Genomic DNA, 22,075 nt, shown 5'->3' with positions numbered 1-22,075 from the left:
GACCAAACTGACTGAAATGAGCACTTTTCACATGATTTGATGACATATCATAAAACTATAAATTAGTCATCTGGTTGATCATTAAATTCCCTACATGTGGATAGAAGTAAATCTTTCTTTAGATCTAATGTAAGGCCATTCAATCAGAGCAAAAATGCCACAGTGTGCACATGAATTTGTTTGTTTTATTGTGTAACAGTAGATGTGCGTAAACTTACACACCATTAAGTGGGTAAAGCAGTAATACAACAAAACAGTAATGAAATTAATGTTCCAGATGGGCGACTGGGTATACTTGAGACATAAGCTTTCAAAGAGGAATCAATTTAATCCTGGCTATACTTATCTGTCAACAGCTCAGTGAAGTGGACTTTGAGTTATAATGCACAGATAAATATCAAATGTCAACAAGTCAGTATGTCTATGGCTAAGTCAAAAAGTACACATCACAACTTTTTTTTATTCTGTTATATTCAAAACTTAATCATACAACTTTATTATCAATGTATATCAATTATCCTGGCATTGAAACATAGTTTCCAATTCAAGTTTTAATATTATGTAAGCTTTAATAATTTCTTAATTTCAATATGAAATAAATAAATTCTCAGTATTCACTTCCCAGTATTATTTGTTTATCCCTAATTTAGCAGCATAAAAGTAATGCAGCAAGTCATTACTCTCAGCTATTGGGCTACTCTTTTACCAATGAACAGTGGGATTGACTGAAACGTTATAATGCCCCACAGCTTTAAAGGACAAGCATGTTTGATGTGGCAGGGATTAGAATCCTCAGATTATGAGTCAAGCACCCTAACCACCTGGCCATGCCAGACCCACTTCTTTGCTCCAAACAGTCCATTTTATATTTTACCTCTACATGATATTCTGAGTTTCCCACAAATTACATTTAAACTTTAAATATTATAATCTCCAACCTTACTGCTTTACTAAATTATAAACCACAAAGTCAAACCCACATCTCATATCCCAATATCCTGTCCTTAAAAAAGTCAATAAATCACTTTGATATTTGCTATGAAATTATTTATAACCAACAGAAAGAGATTTTAATTTACTGAAATCTCTGTAATGTTGGTTTGTTCTGAATTCTTTGGAACAAGTTTCATTTTTTTCTATTGCTAAGATCACCTCTACCAGCAAATAGAATTACTTCAATTCATGTAGTAAAAATGCCAGTTAAACAGATTTAGAACACTGTTTTGGTGCATATTAATAGTTTATGTTATGAATGGCATATTTGAAACAAATAAAAAATCACATATGACAGAAAACCCATACTGTGAAGTGATGTGCAATGCATAACTGTAATTTGAACATACTTATTTAACACAAAACTGTCCCACTGTGATGAATTGCTTCCACCATATTCTAAGTGCAGCTGCAAAGCAATAAATCCATATTACTCTAAGATTTGACAAGTATTATCTTTGACTGGAGGAATGAATTGTGTGGTGTTATGTTATTATATGCAGTCATCCTAGAAAGAAAAAATATACCTTAGATTTATTTCATTATTCAGCTCTTGATTTTATACTCTACAGGTCACTTAACTAAAGTTAGTGGCATGGTAGAGAATATAACAGAGAAAATAACAAGGGAGAAACTTTTGATAATCATTTAGAAGATTCTAAAGGTTATGCAGATGAAATATGAATACTGCATAAAAATATTTTATTCTTATCAGTGAAACCTGCTTGTACTCAGATTTGTCACTGTCTGAGACATACTGGTTTAGTAAATTCAGAGACAAACCTTAACTACAATTATTTTATTAACTTTTCATTTTTTGTCTACAACATGGTGTTAATGTTTTCTATAAGCTTAATAAATTTCATGGCCACACTTAAAAAAAATACACAATTATATAATATACATTGTTTTGTACAGTTTCACATTAAAAAGTTCAATCTGCTCATTAAAGGATTACTAACCTGTACAATCTCATTCTTGACTCATGAGGAGGAAGATGCCAGTACTAAATATTTGACTTTTCAAGATAAGTCTGAAAAGAAAATGCCAGTACAGACGTTATCTGCTCTGATTATTGGCCGAGACACTGTCATTTTGCTAATCATAATTGATTTTTAAAAATTAAAAAGTTAAAAGGCATTGAAACTTTTACTTTGAGTTATAAGTTGAAACTTGCAGCAAGGTAAGTTGTCAATTTGTCTAACTGTGTTATAGTAAAATTCATGCACAGTAAAATACATGAAACTTTCCAGATACACAACTTTGAATCTAATGTTAGATGAAAACCTTGAGAAGAGTTACAGTTTGACTAAATTTTTATTGATGAGAGAAAATAAAAAGTAGGTTGAAAAGATTCTGCTACTTTTACTTTCACATCATTCAGGTTACATTTTGTGGTGAATTTTACTGGACTTTTTCATACATATATTTCCAAGACAATTCTATAACTTTGCTTTTAGGTTTGTGCAATTTTGTATTGTCCTGCTTTGCAAGATCATGCCTGATGGTCTACTGTTATACAGAACAGTCTTCCAGAATAGATCAGATGGCTGTCCTCCAAGAACATAAGAAGTTAACATAGATTATATACATGGTAAATTGTGTAAACGTTTGTTGGATTTATTTTTTCCCATTACTTTTCACAAAAACGTGATGTAGTATGTTATTCACAACCCAAGATTACAATGTGTCTTTTGTGTCTATGTTGGTCTGCGTGTAAATTCACAAATTTTATGATAATGAGATTTATAGCAAAAACAGATCATTCTGCTTTTTCCACATGTGATTACTTTTACCAATTCTATAGGTAGCACCTACAGGTTTTGTTTCAGATATTTTCAAACAGCTAGTGAAGTAAACAACAAGCATTTAGTGGCTATAAAAACAATGAAAGCATTAAGCACTAATGTCATGCATTGCTAATTGACTATTAATTGATATATGACAGAAGTATGTAAGGAAGTTGCACATTTTATTATGCATGTTTTACACATACCAAGGTGATATACTTCATAAGTAAACTAATCATATAAGTGTTTGTTAACTCAACACAAGATAAAACATGTTGCACCTATTGTTTTTTAATAGTTTACATTGAAAAACATCTTCAGTTGTTACTTAAAATTATTATTTTCATGCTTTGTGGATATTAAAAAGTTTTGTCTAGATATATTACTTCTGAAGGCAACCATTGTAAGACAGACTTGCAAAAATCAATTTTAAATGTACTTTGTGACAATTTTTGTTTGGATTACACAAATGTGATTTTGATTAATTTGTAAAGATAGCCATTACTTCAGTTATTTATTCAGATTATTTTTAACTTCTTGGAAGGCCAGTTGCAAATGTGAACAGACAAGTTAAGAAATTTTCAAGATCTAGAGCAGTGTTTTCCAAATGGTGAGCCATGAAGCTATTCTAGGTTTGTGGTGAAATTTTGTAAACATACGGCATCAACTATGCTTTTTCATGGCCGTATTAAATAATCAAGTTTATTTAGGCCAACATTATCTTATTATACTAACACAGGGCATCAAAGCAGAGTAAAGGGGAAATTCTTACATGCATGGTGACACTCATGTCCTCTTTTCGAGTGCAAGTGCAGACAAATATGCCACAAAGTTAACATTAGTTTCCTGGAGTGCTGTGAGCACAAGAAGTTTGGAACCCACTGATATAGAGCACTGATCACTATATGTGAAGTAGCTGATCTAATTTCAGTTTACAATATCAAGTGTATTCTTACAATTTCATTATCTTTCTCTTTGTGACCACATTTTGTTGTCTCTATGAAAATCAAAATACTCTGGAACTCATGTCTATATGAGATGATTAAAATCAATCACCTTTCCTAAATGCCAGCATGGTGAATGTCTGACAAAGTAGATGCATGCATATTGCCTCCTTTGAAGCTGTGAGAATTATATATTCAATGGCACTTATAGATGTCCTAAAATCAAAGTTTCAGTGCAATTTTCATGATTGACGTAAGAAAAGATTGGATCACGATTTCCGAATTAACTTGCAATTTTCAATCATAAGTTATTAATGGAGCCATTAATCTTGAAAATTCAAGTGACAGTCAATTGCACTTTTCAGAGGACTACGTTGAACTATTCAACAGAAGAAATAACCAAATGAACCAGAAGAAAAAGTCATTACAGTGAAACACGTTCATATGTGACAATGAGCCATCGTTCAAGTATTTGCCTCATTACAAAATGGTGATTTGATGCACCCACTATGGTTAATGTAGGTAATGTAATATCAAGAAACAGTTATGCAGAAATTCCTGAAGTATCATTATATTTAAAATAGGTATCCACACAACCTATACTAGTATCAAGACCTGCAGTACCGTTTATATTTTAGTATCTTTAAGTTGACATTCATCTGTCTGTCACCATTATTTTGTTATGTGTATGCCCACTAATGTTCAAATAAATAATTATTATCAATTTTTCATTGTATTATCTGATCCAGCATGGCATTCTCTAGTGAAAATGTTTTCTGCATGTTAACCATAAAATTTTGGTTAAACAGTTCTTTATACATATACAACAATTCAGGCTAATTAATCCAAAATAAGAGAGTCATACAACTTAGTTACATTGATGAGTAATCAAACTTTGTAAACTCAGGATACAGCACATACAAATAGTGGAAGAGGCTACTGACTTTCATTTAATGTAAAACTGTGCTCAGATCCCCCCCCCCTTATCAAGTGGATTTTACATAGGAGAAAACATTTTAAACAAGAAGATTACACTGAATATTTAGTCTAGGAGTTGGTTAATTTTGGTGTGATTTCTTAAAAGTGAATCTGTTACATAAGCTTAAACCATTTTTCAGAAATGACAACTATATTAAACTTTCTCCCAAAATTTAAAAGTAGCTGATGCATTTAGAAATGACAAATTTTATTATTCCATATAGCTTGACAATAAATAATCCATGATGTCTGTTTTGTTTCTTTCAATTATTTCAAACCATTTGAACACACAAGTAAAAAAAAGAAGAAAGGTACAAGTAAATCCTAATTATTTTAAAATCTGTATTTAAAAAATTAAACCTATTATATCTGGATGGATCAAAAGCTATTAATTCAATAATCTATCAGTTTAAATCTTATTTTCCTATCAGTATCATTAACTTTTGATTTTAAACTTTTGACTTTTATCAAATTTCCTGCAAAACATAATGCATTAAAAAATACAACCATACTGAAAGAGACATTTTCTTCACTGTTTCTGTTTTAACATTTCAAAATAATGGCTATGATATTTTAGACAAGGGATGAAAAGAATAAATCACAATATATATTTTTTCGTTCAAACATAAGGAAGAGAAATTTAATAGTCTTTACTATATGTAAGTCATGATTATATACAAAGATCCATATATATATATCTGGTTGAAGACCATTAAGTCCCAAATATGGAATCCTTTACGGAAGTGTCTCAACTGAAATATGACAGTGATGTTAAATTAAAAGGAAGAAAAAAAATAAATACAGAGTTTCCAGAATACTTACAAGAAAGTAGCAAACTGTCAGTTTTTGGATATTATAAGAGGTGATCAAAACTTTGCTTTACATATCTGATTATCATAATCCTAAAGTTAAAGACTTAATATTTTTGTTTGTTTGGAATTAAGCACAAGGCTATACAATGGGCTATCCGTACCTTACCCACCATGGGTATTGAAACCTGATTTCTAGCATTGCAAGTCTGCAAACATATGGGTGTACCACTAGGGCAAAAGATTTAGTAAACTAGATTTAAAGTTACCTGGTCAATCAAGGTAACAAATAATGCATATCTGACACTAAGCACTAGCAAAAGACTTCTTTGCAATTAAATAAAAGTAAGTAAGCAAGAATCATTTCCAGGAAAAGTAAAACAATGCAAGAAGACATTCAATCACCCTCCTTTTCAACTGAAATCTTGAGATTGAATAGAAAGATTATAAAAGTATCCTACCCTAAAATGAAAAAAAAACCAAAACTAGTAGAAGCTGGGAAAATGTTTGATGTAAAAAAAAAAAGGCTAATGATTCAAAGGTATAAATGATTGGCCTGGAGAGCTAGATCTTGTCTCAATTTGGAAGTGTCCTTAAACCAGGAAAACAACTGAAATTGAAAGAATCAAAAGTCATCTGGTAGGTTTGATACGGTGTAAGAAGATTAAACATAGGATATTGCTGTTTGACACATAGAAATGGCATATATACAAAAGTTTAACTCTGGTAACCTTTAAAACATGTTGCCAAATGATTACATAACAGCCCCTACTAGCAGTAGCCACACAAGCAATTTCTTATGCAGAAATGAATACTCATTAAAAAAAATCAGTCCTTGAAACTTAATTATATTACAGAAATAGTAATGTTTTTAAAGTGGAATTTAAAAACAGGGAGTGGAGATACACATCCTGATTGCAAATGTACCGTCCTTGAACCAAACTCTCTCTCATATAAAATGGTAATATGTGAATGCAAACATGAACATAAATATCAATCACTAGTTGGTTTATGCATTTATGAATCCTAAAAAATGTCAGAAGAATTCTATTAAAACAATGAAAGTGGTTAACAGTCAGGGACAATGATCTTGGAATAAACAGAATCATACAATCACAGCAGATCTCAGAAACAACATATTTGAACTAAACATTATTAATTCACTTTGTGAACAAGCCAAACAGAAGCTTTTTTCTTTTACCATTACTACAAAAACAAAGTGGTACCTCTCATGCAGTACATACTCCTGAAACACTTTAGAAATCAAGAACTGCAACCTAAATCAGTCTGAAAAACATGAGGATTTTAAATCAATAAAAGTCACAAAAATATGGCAATTTCTATAATTTTTCATCATAATGCAAAATTGTCAAACAATTCTAACATGTATCTTGTATGCTAATAAAATCTCATACACTGAGTGATGTATATACACACATACACATAAACATCCAAAAGTGAGTTTTGTTTTTTGTCTAAATTCCAGTTGGTTAGTATAAACATTGAATTACCCAGAGGACTGTTGCTGAATTGTGATCAAAAGCATCTGAGTGACATAGTAAAACAGCAAAGAAAAAAATCCTCTCTAAATGTTAATATGTAACTGTATAATGCACAGTTGCAATTTATAATCAATCTTCCAGTAGCACATAAAACCAAAAAATGAAAATAATACACACTGCAGTGTGTTTCCACATTTACCTAACTTTATCCCATTTTTAAGAATCTACCAAAAACTAAAGCAAATTTTTGTAGAAACTTGAAAGGTTATGTTTTTGATTTTTCAGACAAACAAATCACATGGCTAAAGGGAATACAATTTTCAAAGGCTAGGACGCTATGAAAAACATTATCTACCTAAGAATATTTATGTTGAGTTTTAAATATTACTATAGTATTATTAATTCACTATTTTAACAAAATATGTATGTATTAATATCAGACAGTGTAAATACATAAAATAATTATTCACTAAAACCTAATGACAAACCTTCATATTTTAAATCATACATCTTGCAAATATTATCAGAAATCACTTGGTAATACTACATTATGAATAACAGGTTTAACCTACAGATGAAACAAACATTGAGGAGTGCAACTTCAGTTTTTCAAACTGCTTTTTATCATGACGTAGAACTGCCACGTGCTCTCATACTGTAAGTTGATCATTCATCTTGGGAATAATCAAATTCAGAAATAGTCTATGTAGATATCAGGGTGTAAATCATTCTGTCAAAAAATACAAAGATAATTAAAAATGTTATAAAATTTATGTCAAGTAAAAGTATGCAAAAAAATTTGGAAATTGATATGCAAAGATTTGTTATTTCAAAAACAAAAACTGCAATTATGTAAATATCATTCAAAATAGTATCCTTCATCATGGACAAATTGTATACAACATAATTTTTAAGTCTCATAGACTTTTCACCATATGCTTTGCTGTGCAATTTAATTAAGTTTAAAATTTTGTTTGATAGCATAATTTAACTAAAGGAAAATGTCTTGCCTTAATACTTTTTTGGACATTCTTTGAATGAGTTGCTGCTAATGTAGATAAAGATACAAGTGTGATTTTCAGGGCACATTTGTTAAGGTGCCACAAAAGACTTAAAATATAATTTCTGCAAGTATCGGAACTAGGTTGGCTCATTGCATAGGAAGCCGACTTGGAGGATGAAAATAGAGGGTTGCTATAAATGGAAGCCAATTAAACTGGATTAATTTCAAAAGTGAGGTACCTCAGGATCTTTTTTCATTCTGATTCACATCACAGACACAGATGAATGAATGATTAATAAATTATTTATATCTGCTGATGAAATAAAAACCTTATAACTCCAGCCCTTTCAAAAGGTAAACCTATCTTCTTAAAAGGCAAACATTTCATAATCTAATATGCATAAGCATTCTCAAACTAATAAATCTGTTGAAAATAAAAGTGACCTTATAAAACATACAAATAAAGATGAACACTTCTGTCATATCTCCAACACTGTTAATCTTTCAGACATAATTCTCTCTGAAGCAGAATTTGGTCTTCTTAGTAAACTCTCAACTTCTGCAGAAATACAATTCACGAATTCTCTAGAAAACAAACTTCACAATTTTTTTCACAACAATCCCCACCCAAATACAAATCAACACACACCAAACTTTAAAGAAGGTTCTTAAGGATACCTCAACCAGAGAACCACATTTAGAGAGCTATATTTAAAGCAGTAGAAAATGGCATAATACAGACCTTAAATTATTCCAAGCAATGCCCTAATAATACTAACCAAAAAGAAAGAAGTGCCTTAAACAATCTTAAATCAAACAAGAATATCATAATAAAGTCAGCACAAAAAAGGTAGAAAAAATAAACTAAATCTCTTGATTACTCTTGAACCTACATGTCTTTTTTAATATCATAAATTATATTTGCTGATGATATTAAGGTTTTGGGTGTTTCTGATTATCAAGATGCTGCTGCTACTTTACAAAATGTTTTGGATTATTTGGCGAGATCAATAGGCACAATGATGGACCCCTTATTTTAAGAACATTTAACTGCTGGAAAGAGTTCAAAGAATGATGTGTGGAAAAGTTATCATACAAGGAGAGGTTAAGATACCTGAAATTTTCCCTTGGAAAAGAGGAGAATTAGTGGGATCTTATTGAGATGTTTAAGGGAACTGATGGTGTTAATTTCTGATACATTTTCATAATTAATGGCAAGAATGATAGGACTTACAAACATAAATATAAATTTGGTATGATTGAGTCACCATTAACTCAGCCTCATATTTCTAGCATGATGACTTGTCTTTATAATGGTTCCTTTAAAGTGTGGTAGATGCAGCAAATTTAAGAGTTTAAGTGAAAGACATATATTTAATGATAAGAGCTGAATTTGAGTGTTTTATTCATATTTTAAAGTTTAGTTTATTTGATGGGATGTCCTAAATGGATCAACAGGTCCCTTGTTGTTGTTATATGTATATATATTTAGTGATTCTGCATAATCTTCACTACATATTTTTAAAAATGTTATTTTAAAGTAATCAGTTGCTAAGCTACATCCAGTAAAACTATTAGTGCATTCAACCATATTCTTTATATAATTACACAAATATTAAATTACTTTTATTATAATATTAAAAATAGTTCTCTGGTACACACAAACTATCAATAAATAAGTTGTAAAACTTTCATCTATAAATTTTAAAAAGAATGATAGCTGTTTAAAGTACAGCTAATTAAATTTAGGTTTCCTTGTGTACAACAATGTTTCATGCAAGACGTTTACTACATATGTATAGTGGAAAGCATTTTTTGTCTATATAATACAATATGATTAATAAACAATTACACCATCACAAGCCCAAAACTTCTAGATCAACACAATAATAAATACTGTAAGTTAATTACTCTAACACTAAATGTGCTACCTGTAATGAGAAAAAAAAGAGAGACTGAAGCACCAGTTACATTCCTTATACACTCACCAATACATTTAATCCTGAAATTAAATATATCATTCACATTTTCTTGAAATATGCTTCATGATCATATTTGCCCATTGGTTACTTTAAAGAAGAATCTTTTGCCTCAATAACAAGTACTACTTTAAACACCTAAACAGCTAATGTCTAAACCACAGAAAAGTTTTTGTTTTTTTTAACTAACAACTTTACAACAACATGAAACAAAGTTTACACTTACAATTTTTATAAGATAAAAGCACAAAAATGTCTTTCAACTAATTAGCTCTAATTATCTAATTCAAGAAATTTGAGAATATTATTTTAATACTAATGAGATACCAGTATTTTGTTTTCTGATTAGAGAATAAACCATTAATATAAATGTCTTGTTTATGATAAGCTAAAAAAAACAATAAGCATTCAACGATAGACAATCTCCACAGGAAATGGTGGAATAAACTGTGATAAACATTCTTTGATAGGTTGTTTAGGCAGAATATTCATGATGAAACATTGTAGAATGGACAGCAACTGCCTGTTGTGGAGACTTCGAAACGTCATCCTCTGTGTCTTCAGAACAGGCAGTTGTCGTTCATTCTACAAAGTTTCATTGCGATAAACATGTTAAAAATTTATAGCTATTAAGAACTAAATTTATTTACAAGTGGCAAGTAAATTATGTCAATACTTGCTCAACTGTAGAATTTCACTATTACTTGAATTGTTATTTTTTCTGTTTATTAACACACCATTTTGCATATGTCTAAAGCATACAAGTAAGCAGCCTAAGTTCATGACTGTGCTGAAATTTGGTACAAATTAAAGTGCCCTAAACTCTTAAATTGTTGCTTGTATATTTATATACTTCAAAGCACTAGTATGATATTCAAATAAATAGGTTCAGGTTTAGGAACTAATTTTTCTCTCCTTTTCCTATAATTATTATATCAAAATGACATCTATAAAACAGGAAAGTCTATTTTAACAGATTTGTCATATTCTTGAAACAAACATAATGAACAAATTGTTCCATAAGTTACTATTGTTTTAAAGTATGACTAGAAATTAAAAATTTCAGGGTGTGTGCACTTTATCAGAACAAGATTACATTTTCTTTTGAAATTCCAACTCCAGTCCTTCTTTATGTATGACTGTTATTTTTCTTACAGTTCCCAAAAGTTAAGATATTTTTTATACTGACAATGTATTTCTGGTATATTTTTATGTTCTGTAATATAACAGCTTCTTTTGTTCAGTGACTCCCTGTACATGCAATGACCTGAAACCTCTCGATGCTCTAAACACACACCTCAACTCATAAATTAAGAAACATCTGTAAACAGTTGCAACTTTGAATAAGGAAATGGAAGAGGAACACCCACTATGGTATTGTCTGTGTTTAGCAGCCATGTGAAAATGATTAGAAGACTTTTGCCAAGGAGCAGACCAAGAAAAAGAAAACACTAGTTACTGCAGGTGTCCGAGTCCTTTTGTTAGCATTACAAATTGTTTTTGTCTTTGATGATGTAACAATCAGTTAACAAAACCATTAGTTAATCAGTTAGCAAGTTCCACTAACACTCAGCTGCAAATAAAAATTAGAAAACAAATAACAGAGCTTAAACTTGAAAAACAGTATAAAAGTACTACAAAAATGTTAATTCTTTTCAAGTTAAGCAAATAAATTTTTATAGCAAGTTTTTAGGCACAAAAAATGGATTATTTAGTGGGAAGGATAGTTTATAATTTGAGTCTCATGGTTTTTTTACTTTCTGCTGGATTAGACAAGTCAAGCTCACACAAACTTAGGCCAGTCAGCTCGAGCCATTAGTACTATAGTATCTACTTAAATATCACTACTTCAAACAGAATTTTATAAGTTCTTATTTTTTAGCTGTATCTTAATACATCAGAATTGCTCATGTTTACCAGTTTGATAGAAACTCTTTTATACAATGACAAAAACAAAGAATATTATCTGATAATACTGAGCATACAGAAGGTAGTCTAATAGCATATGGTAAACATGTAAGTAACTTATATACAAGGCCAGATTATTGGAATGTATAGCCCTTTCAGTGCTAGCACAATGATTGCTCAAAATAGCTTTTTATGCTGGAGGCTAGAAACCTGGGCTTGAATCCCAATGGTGAAACAAAGCTGAGAAGTTAAAAAGTGCTTATAGACAAAAAGAATTTTTCTACAGCACAAGTTTCTACTACAGTTAAAACAATGAGCAGAGAATGACATAATTTCATACAAGTCAATTAACATATCTGCTCTGAGCTTATAGGCTACTGTATTTTCTACCCATACTGTTAGCAGCATTGTCATAAATTTGGCTCCAACAATCAGTAAAAGAAGCTCTAAGTTTTGAATTTCTTTTATTTATCTATGTGGTTTTCAGCTTCGTGACCATGCAATGTGTTGATGTGAAACCTTATTCAACTATTCTGCCTGAGGTACTGGCTTGTAAATGTTAACAAATATGTGTATCACATATTTTGTGAGAAGACAGACCAGTTGTAAAAAAATGCTTTGTTGTCCAAACAACTGATTGAATACATCACAAAGTGTGAATAACAAATATAAAGATGCCCCTCTATCTGCATTTCCAAATCTGCTTACCTTCCCAGAAAGAAAAAATCAAACTTTGTGAGTATTCTATAATAACTCATATATTTCTATTATAAAACTGGCCAAGCAGTTAAGGTGCTAGACTTGTAATCTGAGAGTCGCTGATTCGAATCCCCATCACACCAAACATGATTGCCCTTTCAGCTGTGGGTACTTTATAAATGTGATGATCAATCCTACTATTCATTGGTAAAGTTGGCAGTGGGTGGTGATGACTAGCTGCCTTCCCTCTAGTCTTACACTGCCAAATTAGGAATGGCTAGCGCAGATAGCCCTCATGTAGCTTTGCGCAAAATTCAAAACAAACCAAATCTATTATAAAGCAAGTTGAATATTTCATTTTGACCATGAAAAAATCCTCTTGCCCCAAGAAACTTGTTCTAGAAATTAATTGTAGAACACTTTACCAACATATGAACTTAATATGTTCATCAACATGGCATTTAACTTCACCAACTACAATACAGATATGCAGGGCATCCTTATGAGGAGTGTTACTTCAAACTCGAAAAGTGCACACTGAATATTCTTCCACTAAATTTTCCAGAAAAAGCAGTATCTTTCTTTCTAGAGTAATTTACAGATGCATCAAAACACAACACTAGTAAAAAGTATATCAGTCACAAACATTCTCCTTGTTCTCAATTAGCCATTCCTCTTTACAAAAATGTATTCTTTTTGTAGCATCTTCATGTATCAATGTTGAATCAGTAAACTGCAGTAATGATACACTTTTATAACTAAATTTAAATGAAACTGAGTTGCATGTTAAAAAATAATCACATTTACTGAAACCTCCTATAGCTACTATGTTGTTAGTCTGTAACTAAACTATGGCACAGTCTTCTTAAGCAGAGGGACATCAATGATTTCTTTTTTTCTTTGGCTGTGGTTGTGCAGTAGAAAAGTAGCTTTTTTGTTGTTACTTTCTGTAAAGCATCATTTACATCTCTACTTACATCAGTCTTCTTCTGGCAATAAATTGAATACTTTCTCCCATTATTTCAGTGATGGTTAAACATAGGACAAATACAAATATGTGATTTCACCAAACTTGTGTAAACCATTGTACAAATTGATTTTAACAGGTCTATAAAAATTTCTTAAATCACGTGTTACTTCAGTATTTCAAATAAAAGTTGTTGTTAAACTCTAAAAGCTACACTTCTAATGATATTTTTTGTAAAGAAATAGCTGTTTATAAACATGTAAGGCCCAGCATGGCCAAGCACATTAAGGCGTTCAACTCCTAATCCGAGGGTCGCGGGTTTGATTCCAGGTCACATTAAACATGCTCGCCTTATCAGCTGTGGGTGTGTTATAATGTGCGGTCAATCCCACTATTCATTGGTAAAAGAGTAGCCCAAGAGTTGGTGGTAAGTGATGATGACTAGCTGCCTTCTCTCTAGTCTTACACTGCTAAATTAGGGATGGCTAGCGCAGATAGCCCTCAAGTAGCTTTGCGTGAAATTCAAAATAACAAATAAACATGCATGTGCACTCACTAGAAGAAGTGAAGGAGGGTGAGTGTGTACCCCTTCACACCAATATGTTAGATGTCTTTGTAACATACAAAATGACCAATGAAGCCTAAAAGATAAAAAGCACAAAAACAGAGAATGCTTGAAAATACATACATAAACTAAAACAGTGTAATAAGTTGTAATTTGTAAGAATCTTCATAGTATATGACTAAAATTAATAATGAGAGAAAATCTTTACATCACTTGTCAGCATAATCTAATTACAATATAACTGGCATATATTTGACACTAAAATATGAACACACGTTTGATGTAGAGATGGAAAAATCACACAATTTACATTATCACTATTACAACAGTCAGTTCTTTCATATCTTTAAACAGCTGTTAATTAGTCAGTAATTAATTTGAATTTGTAATAAGCAAAATCCTAAAATTAGCAATATATTTAAAAACATGCAAATAGCTCTAAAATGACTAAGATGGCAATGAGTGACATTAGTATCCCTTCCTAATCAAAATAAATAATAGATGAATTTCTTTCTGGGAGCTATTTTGTAGATATTGCCATATTACTGTTGCAAAAGAAATAAGAGTCTACACCCATGACAAACCAGCATGGCCAAAAGATATTCTGTCAAAATTGTGCACGATACAACATAAGAACTGTCTATAGTTAAAAGTAAAAAAAAAAAGTGTTGATGAAACAAGATGACACTTACACATGCCATCTTGTTTGTAACCTTTAATAATCCAGGCAACAAGTTAAATTATAAAAATTATTAAAATGTTTAATCCTTTCACAACAGGTCATGAGTCAAAGACTTGCATTCAAAATTTTATTAAACTACTACATTATGGATTTATGTCAATTAGTTTAGAATCAAATTGTATAATTCAAACTTTAATGTTATATATGATTTAAGTTATTAACTTAAAAGAGAATATTAAAGGAACACACCTGAACATAGGTTTTAGTGAGTCACATGTCATGTTGAATGCAGCACTGTTTAAAATTAGATCTTTGTGATGTCAAAATACAAAGTCAGTAAATAGTTTTGTACAAATTAGGAATTCAACTTATTAATACCACCAAGCTAGATTATAAAATAAGAACCTCATGTCTTTTCATTTCGCTGAGATGCAGCTTATGTACTGAATCAAACACAATGGGCCCCATTCACCTCTTTCCATTTTTTAAAATTAATGAGTGGCAGTCTAGCATAGTAAAATAATAGCACTAGGACATCTTTTGAACAGTCTCATGGAACAAACAATTTTTATAGAACTGTTGCAACCTAGATAAAGAATACTGAATTAGTGATTGCATGTGCAAAATCGGTTTGATAAAGCATACCTGCCTGGACAACACTCGCCACAGAATGTAATCCTGTGAAGAAGAGGTAAAGGACCCTAGAAAGCAAAGAAAAGATAAGGTTAGTAATAAAATTACTCACCTCTCCTTATAATCTAGCTGATATGGTAAAGATAGATACATGGGGTTGTCATAACCCCTCAGAGGAAGATACTGCAAGATCATGCACATAAAGTGAGATAAAGGTATTAGGAGAGATCCATGTATCAGCCCTCACAATGTCCTCCAGCAAGTAATTTAATCAGGTATGATAAGGAAGTAAAAATGTGACAAATCTGATGATGCATGACTCACATAAGTCTCCTTGCCTTGAAATAGAGAACAGAATATGTGACATGGATCTATTTTTGAGCTAATTTCATCAAGGTTACCAAGATTAATTCTCAAGAGACTGAAGAATCCCAATGAATAAAAAGTTATTATTTATCACTTCTAAAACGTTAATGTAAGCTACATAACACTTCAGTGCTATAACTAAAGATAACAAGTGATCAGGACCCAAAGAGTTATAGAAGTGAGGAACAGAAGTCAGATGAATCAGTAAGAATGATTCAGGACCTGAAAACGAAAGGCGGAAGACTTTCAAAACTTTGACCTCTACACTTGTGCCTCCACAACAGGCAGTTGCCATCCATTCTACAATGTTTCATTATCCAAGGATTAAGTTTTTCCAGAGTTTGTTTCAATAGTACAATCTCACAGAAGTTCATACTATCTAACCAGTATGCCTCTATATGGAATAGCATTAATACTCATTTCATTCTACTGCTGCTTGAGGAATGTCATGATTGAAGCATGTATCTTGGAAGTAACATGTGTATAAATCACTTGTGTCACTTTTCCTTCCAGGTTATATTGCACATTGTTGTGTAAGACATGTGGATGGCTTTTACCATTCACCTTTGTGTTTGTGATTTTCACCTGTAACATGAGGCAGTTATGTACCCTTCCCAATAACGTTCAGTTTTCAGCAGTATTTTCACTATCTACTTGATGGCAAGCAATGTTAAAATGTAATTCTGATACATGGCATTTCACTGTGACTACTATGTCACCTGTGGTTATCAGTGTGATGATTTTCATATTTAAAATTGTTTTAATATATCATACTCAATCCTCTGTGTAACAGATCCACTATTAAAACACATCCTCCCTTGTTTTATTTAATATGACATAAAATATCCACTTCTGTCATCATTAACAAAGAATGCTCTGTTGTAAACTTAAAAATCCAAACTTAATAGCAAGTGCCTCTTACAAAATTAATTACTGGTTTTAACAGTGTGTGCTAACATGTAGCATAAATATATCAATGTATACAAGAAAATCATAAACAGAAATAATTATGAAATAACTAAGCTATACAAAGTTTAAATGGGTTTTGGTTTTTGCTAATTATACAAGTTAAGTATTAATTTAATGCATGTCACATGAAATAGTCAAATATGAACAATCATATTTGAAAGTTGTGGCTATTTATTAAAGACAGAAAAAAAATCAGATAGAAATTAGCTTCTCTTTTTTTTTTTACAGGTAAACTACTATTTCTAATCTTTTCAAAATAACTATTCACCAATGAAACCTAAATCTCAGAATCTTCACACTACATTCACATATATCCAAAGCAATTCATAATTCATAACAGTACAATTAAATGACCAATTTACCATATTTTAATTTCAGTAATGTTTAACAACACCATTCTTTATGAAGATCTGAAAGTGAATTCCACAGTGTAAAATCTTAATTTGTATAATTATAATGAATTTCAAAGTTGTTGTGAAAATGATGGAAGCAGATTTACATGAAAAAAAACCAACAAAATAACCTACAAACTACAGGGTAGAAAGTTAATAATCTAGACTAGGAAGAATATTTAGCAAAGTAAAGTCATAGTAAAATCAGAATCCATTTGCAGAACTGGATTTCAGTAAAAGAGTTGAACAGGTCAGCATTATAAAAATGACTAGACCTAAAAGACACCAGGAAATAAGGCATTTTTTTGCAGCAGGCTACCTCTTCTCCCCGTGAAACCCTTTAGTTCAGAAAAAGCGGTCGATTTTATTAAAAGTAATGACTAATTGTACCTGTACAACCAAAAACAGCACACAGGTTGAAGTACAGATAAGGGGAATATTATATTCTGCTTATGCAGTTGAAGGTTTTAAAGAGAGAAGCCCAAAAGTGTATTATGAAAGAATATAACTGGCCAAATTAGTAGGCACACAAGGAGAACTAAGAAAGATCAAAACAGTCTCCAAGGGTGGGCTAACCAACATTACAATGGTGTAATAAGAACATCAAACCATAAAGAATTAATATAAACATAGATGAACCCTCTGCTAACTGGAGCAGAGTCCTCTAATAACAACAGAAGTCCCATATTCAGCACCTCTAATACCAAGCATGGATGTGCACAATGTGATGAAAAAGGTGACATTTGCAATATCATCAGCAACCAAATGGCAATACCCTTTCATGGAGCTCCAGCAAAGAGAGTGGAATATTTGTCCAGTACAGATGCACAGGTGTATGAAACATGCAAGAATCCTAATTGAAGGAATCTATACACAGTTTCACAGAAGGAGAGACCATGATTTTTTATATAATTAAATAACTTCTCAACATCATACACCCACAGAATGGGCATTTTTGGTAAAACAAAAATATTTGGGTTGCCTAGTAAAATAGTAGAGATTAAAGTATATGCAATAGTCCTGACTGGACAAATCAATATAAATACAGATTTGTGATACATATAGTATTTGATTGTTGCACCTTTATTATTTTGTATTGTTTAAGTCAAAACTACTAACAATACTAGACACCCTACCAATGATTAACAATGAGAACTGGGCAGAATATACAAAAACTGACAAGAAACAGATTCCATCAAACCTGGATAATAACCAAAAGGTAGTAAACACAAACCTGAAATTCAAAATAAAAGAGCAAAGAAATATGCTAATTCACTTCTTGGTGTGGTCAAGAACATCATGAAAAACAGTGCAAATCAGCTGCATAAAATCACTTCATTGATATGAAAGGATCAAGACCCATGGGAATAAGAATTATCATTAGGTATAAATAATGTATGCCAATTCTATTCTTTCAAAAACATTCACTTTTTGCAAAATAGAAACAAATAATCCTAACCAGACGTTAAAAACTTTCATGAGAAAGAGAACAAGGACCAGTCAGAGTAAGTAACAAAATAGGAGAGAAAAATGTGGTGACTGTCTTTCACAGTACAAATATCTTGTGTAATAAATCAATTTTAGATGCTCTTTCTTGAGGAAGGTTTCCCTGATCAACATTCCTTAAAGAACCATGTGGTTCACAGTGGAGTGCTGTCTATGAAAATCACACCTGGTGGGCATGAGGAGATTTTTGTATTTAAGGGCCAAACAAGGCAAGAATTAACTATCCTTCTCAAAACCTTATAGTGACAGCTAGTCAAAGCAACAGGACAATAATTGCAAGGAATATTGCAATCTTTCCCAGGCTTAGAAACAAACAAAAGAAGAGCATGAAAAGCCACAAATAGATAACAAAGCATCTCATAATAAATATTATGAGGCCCAACTAATGTACTGCCAAGACTGATGTAGATCAATTTTAAGTTTCACCAGTGTATGGTCAGTCACAATCACAGAGACTATCTGCCTGAAAAGAAAGTCACATTTTCTCAACCTGTGATTAAAAGGTCAAGAAGACAGGGAAAGATGAGGAAATGATGAAAAGCTGAAAAAAAAAAAAGCACTCCACAAGGGTATCAGCAACACCCTATATATTGACAACTTTCTGGCCATTGAAATGCAAAGACCCATGAAAGTCAATGATATTGTGGATGTTTACAATGGTAGGAGGAAGTCCTTTAGTGATACGATTGATCTTAATACTGAAAACTGTGATATTTGAGACACAGCATCACTGAATACACAAAGACTTGGAAACAATGTCAACAGTGTACCAAAGCTCCAAACACTGTCCAAATGACCTTAGAACTGGTGGTTAAAAAAATGTTGATAAAGAATTTAATCCAAGATTCCTTCTAGCTTTGACATTTGACCTGTAGGACATGAGCATAAGCCTGCTGAAAAGCAATACAGTTGTTAAGAGTGAGATATTTATGAAAGATATTCCAAACTCATTTCTAAGCCTTCCATGTCCACAGGCAATCAGGGGTCCACAATGAGTGAAACTACAATGGAAAACTTCAAAGTTCTGTGCATCTCACAAACATATGCTTAGAAAAGACAACAGTTACTGCTTCCGTGCAATCGTTAACAGTGGGAAGACTAATAACAGTAGGATCAGACTGTGAGAAAGTGTGAAAGAGAGCCAACCAGCCTGTTTTTGTTCATTAGAAACAGGCCTATCAACCTCCAAAGATCCTGCTCTAGGTTGATTGAACACATCTCTGTCAGACAAAAGAGATTCCAGTGATTGAATGCTGGACCAAATAACCTTGGGGCCAATCGAGAGGGTCCAAGCATACACTGAATGGTGCAGTGGAGAGAGAAACTGGAAAAGATGCAGACTTGTCATTTCTTGTATCCATGAAAGGCAGAATACTTGTGGCATAAGGAGTAAAAGGCTCTGTGTGAGAAACAGAGGAATCTGTTTGTACCCTACTGTAGCAGTGGAACAGAATGAAACAGTATATGTCCAAATTGAAAGAGGGGACATCGACTTCCATTCCTTAGGGTATTAAATGTTATATACAGTCGTAACATGCTGTTACCTCTTTTTCCTCCACCTATTTAGAGCAAGAACAAAAGTAGGAGGGGTTGGAACCATAACAATTAACGTAATGTTGTCCAACTGACACTCATAGCTGTCACCATAAAGCATGTGTCAGAAACCACAACAAAACATCCAAGAGTGTTCATATCACTGGCATTAAAAGCATCTGAGAAGAGTAAGAATAAGGGGCCACATCTCACAGTTGAGATAATTTGTAACAATGAAACTTCTTTCCAAAATTTGTAATATAAAAGCAATTTATATTTGAAAGTGTTGAAATTTTTCAAATGGAATACACTAGTATGTAAGTGGATGATTTCGATTCACCCAAATTAAAGTGTCACTTAAAATATTCAGTCAAAGGGCAAACATGAAAAACAAAGTGAGAGCAAGCAGAATAAAATGTACAATATTTTGTTTATGAAACCAATCAAACTCGAGTGTTATAGTTAGCAGCATAAAGAGCCAAAGTATTTTTCCTATTTATTCAAAAAATATCATACATTGTTAAAAAAAACTAATCACATGCCTTGTTGATTTTGGATTTTATACAACATGTAAATATAACAAAAAGCTCACAAATAAACTTAAAATTATCTATCTATGATTATTCACTCTTCCTTAGGCATCATTGTAACAGTGAATGATACCAGAAAAAACATGAAGTTTCATGAATTCTTGATATAAAAATGACAAAAATCATTTAATACTGCAGATGTTCTTAACTCCTCCAAATATTACATTGACATTATTAATGTAAAACACCAAAAGAGGTATGGCAGACTAAAATATCATTAATTCAAAAATATAAGATACGATAACAATTATGGTACACAAGTTCTTAATTTTAATAACTACAATGTTTTGATCCACAGTATCTCAATAACACAGGTCAAAACACTAATTATTTTAAAAATAAAACTTGCCTAGTGTAAAACCTGCTGTTTAATTTTTGAATGATATATTCAGTTCAGTAGGTTCCTTAATAAACATTAATTTATGGCTAATTTCCTCCATGTTATTACAAATGACTTAGCTCTGACTTAAAAAATAAATTACAGTTTCCTATAAAAGTTAACATTACCTTAAACCATAAAATGTATTTCCAATATATTTACCTCCTATCACACTACAGCTGTTGCTCACTGCTAGGGTTTCTCCCTTTGAAGATATAAGCATTAGTCTGATTTTTACTTGCTTGTTCCAGTCTTTCATACCCCACTTAATTACTCTTGGCAATAATTGTCTCGTGACACTCTCTACCTATGTCAATGCACCCTCTATCCTGGTACTATATACAAGCATCTCACATTCAGGTAATGTTATCACTTTTTGGAATAAATGTCAGCTTATGGTCAAATATAAGCCTCAAGAACATAGCCTCAGGGACCACAGGAAACACAATTTCTCTGAGATAGAGTTCAGAATCTGGGTGAATGCTCTACTGGGAGTAAAAGTGCATACAAATGATTTTAAAGCAATAAAAGGTAAAACCATTTGCTGTGGTCTACTTCAGTAAGCAATTGAGAGTAGACTGTAGCTGCTGTTCCATAAACCTCATGCTCATAGACTGACATGAAATGTCGAAGTCATCAACATAGAAAACATTTGCAACTGTAGGGGGGAGTTGTCCACTGATGGTATTAATCTATATAATGAAGAGTGTAACACTCAAGACACAGCCCTAAGGAGCACCAAGTTCCTGTGGGAAAGACCAGGAAAGTGTCAAACCCACATGAGCTTGGAATCACCTGACATTAAAAAAAAATTATTAAAAAAGGTGAATAGCCACACAACCCAAATGAGTGGAGGTCTAGCAAGAAGCCATATATCTACATTGTATC

At 31.9% G+C, this 22,075-nt stretch overlaps 1 protein-coding gene across 2 annotated transcripts in view; it reads right to left on the bottom strand.

Moving 5' to 3' along the window:
* Window positions 1-4,896: 4,896 nt before the first annotated feature.
* Window positions 4,897-22,075, bottom strand: part of cni (protein cornichon) — a 44,215-nt gene continuing 27,036 nt past the window's right edge. Inside the window, exon 5 of one of the 2 annotated variants that reach the window (XM_076495658.1) lies at window positions 4,897-7,746. In XM_076495658.1, coding sequence (XP_076351773.1) covers window positions 7,719-7,746 — 28 coding nt within the window. In that variant the 3' untranslated portion in view covers window positions 4,897-7,718. Of the gene's footprint in view, window positions 7,747-13,492; window positions 15,521-22,075 lie in introns of those variants that run through there. The other variant, XM_076495657.1, reaches the window with a different exon arrangement.

This window comes from Tachypleus tridentatus, chromosome 3, assembly GCF_004210375.1.
Source record: "Tachypleus tridentatus isolate NWPU-2018 chromosome 3, ASM421037v1, whole genome shotgun sequence".
In the NCBI taxonomy this organism is placed as follows: Eukaryota; Metazoa; Arthropoda; class Merostomata; order Xiphosura; family Limulidae; genus Tachypleus; species Tachypleus tridentatus.
The sequence above is the reverse complement of the archived record's forward strand: the minus strand, read 5'-3'. Positions and strand labels throughout refer to the sequence as shown.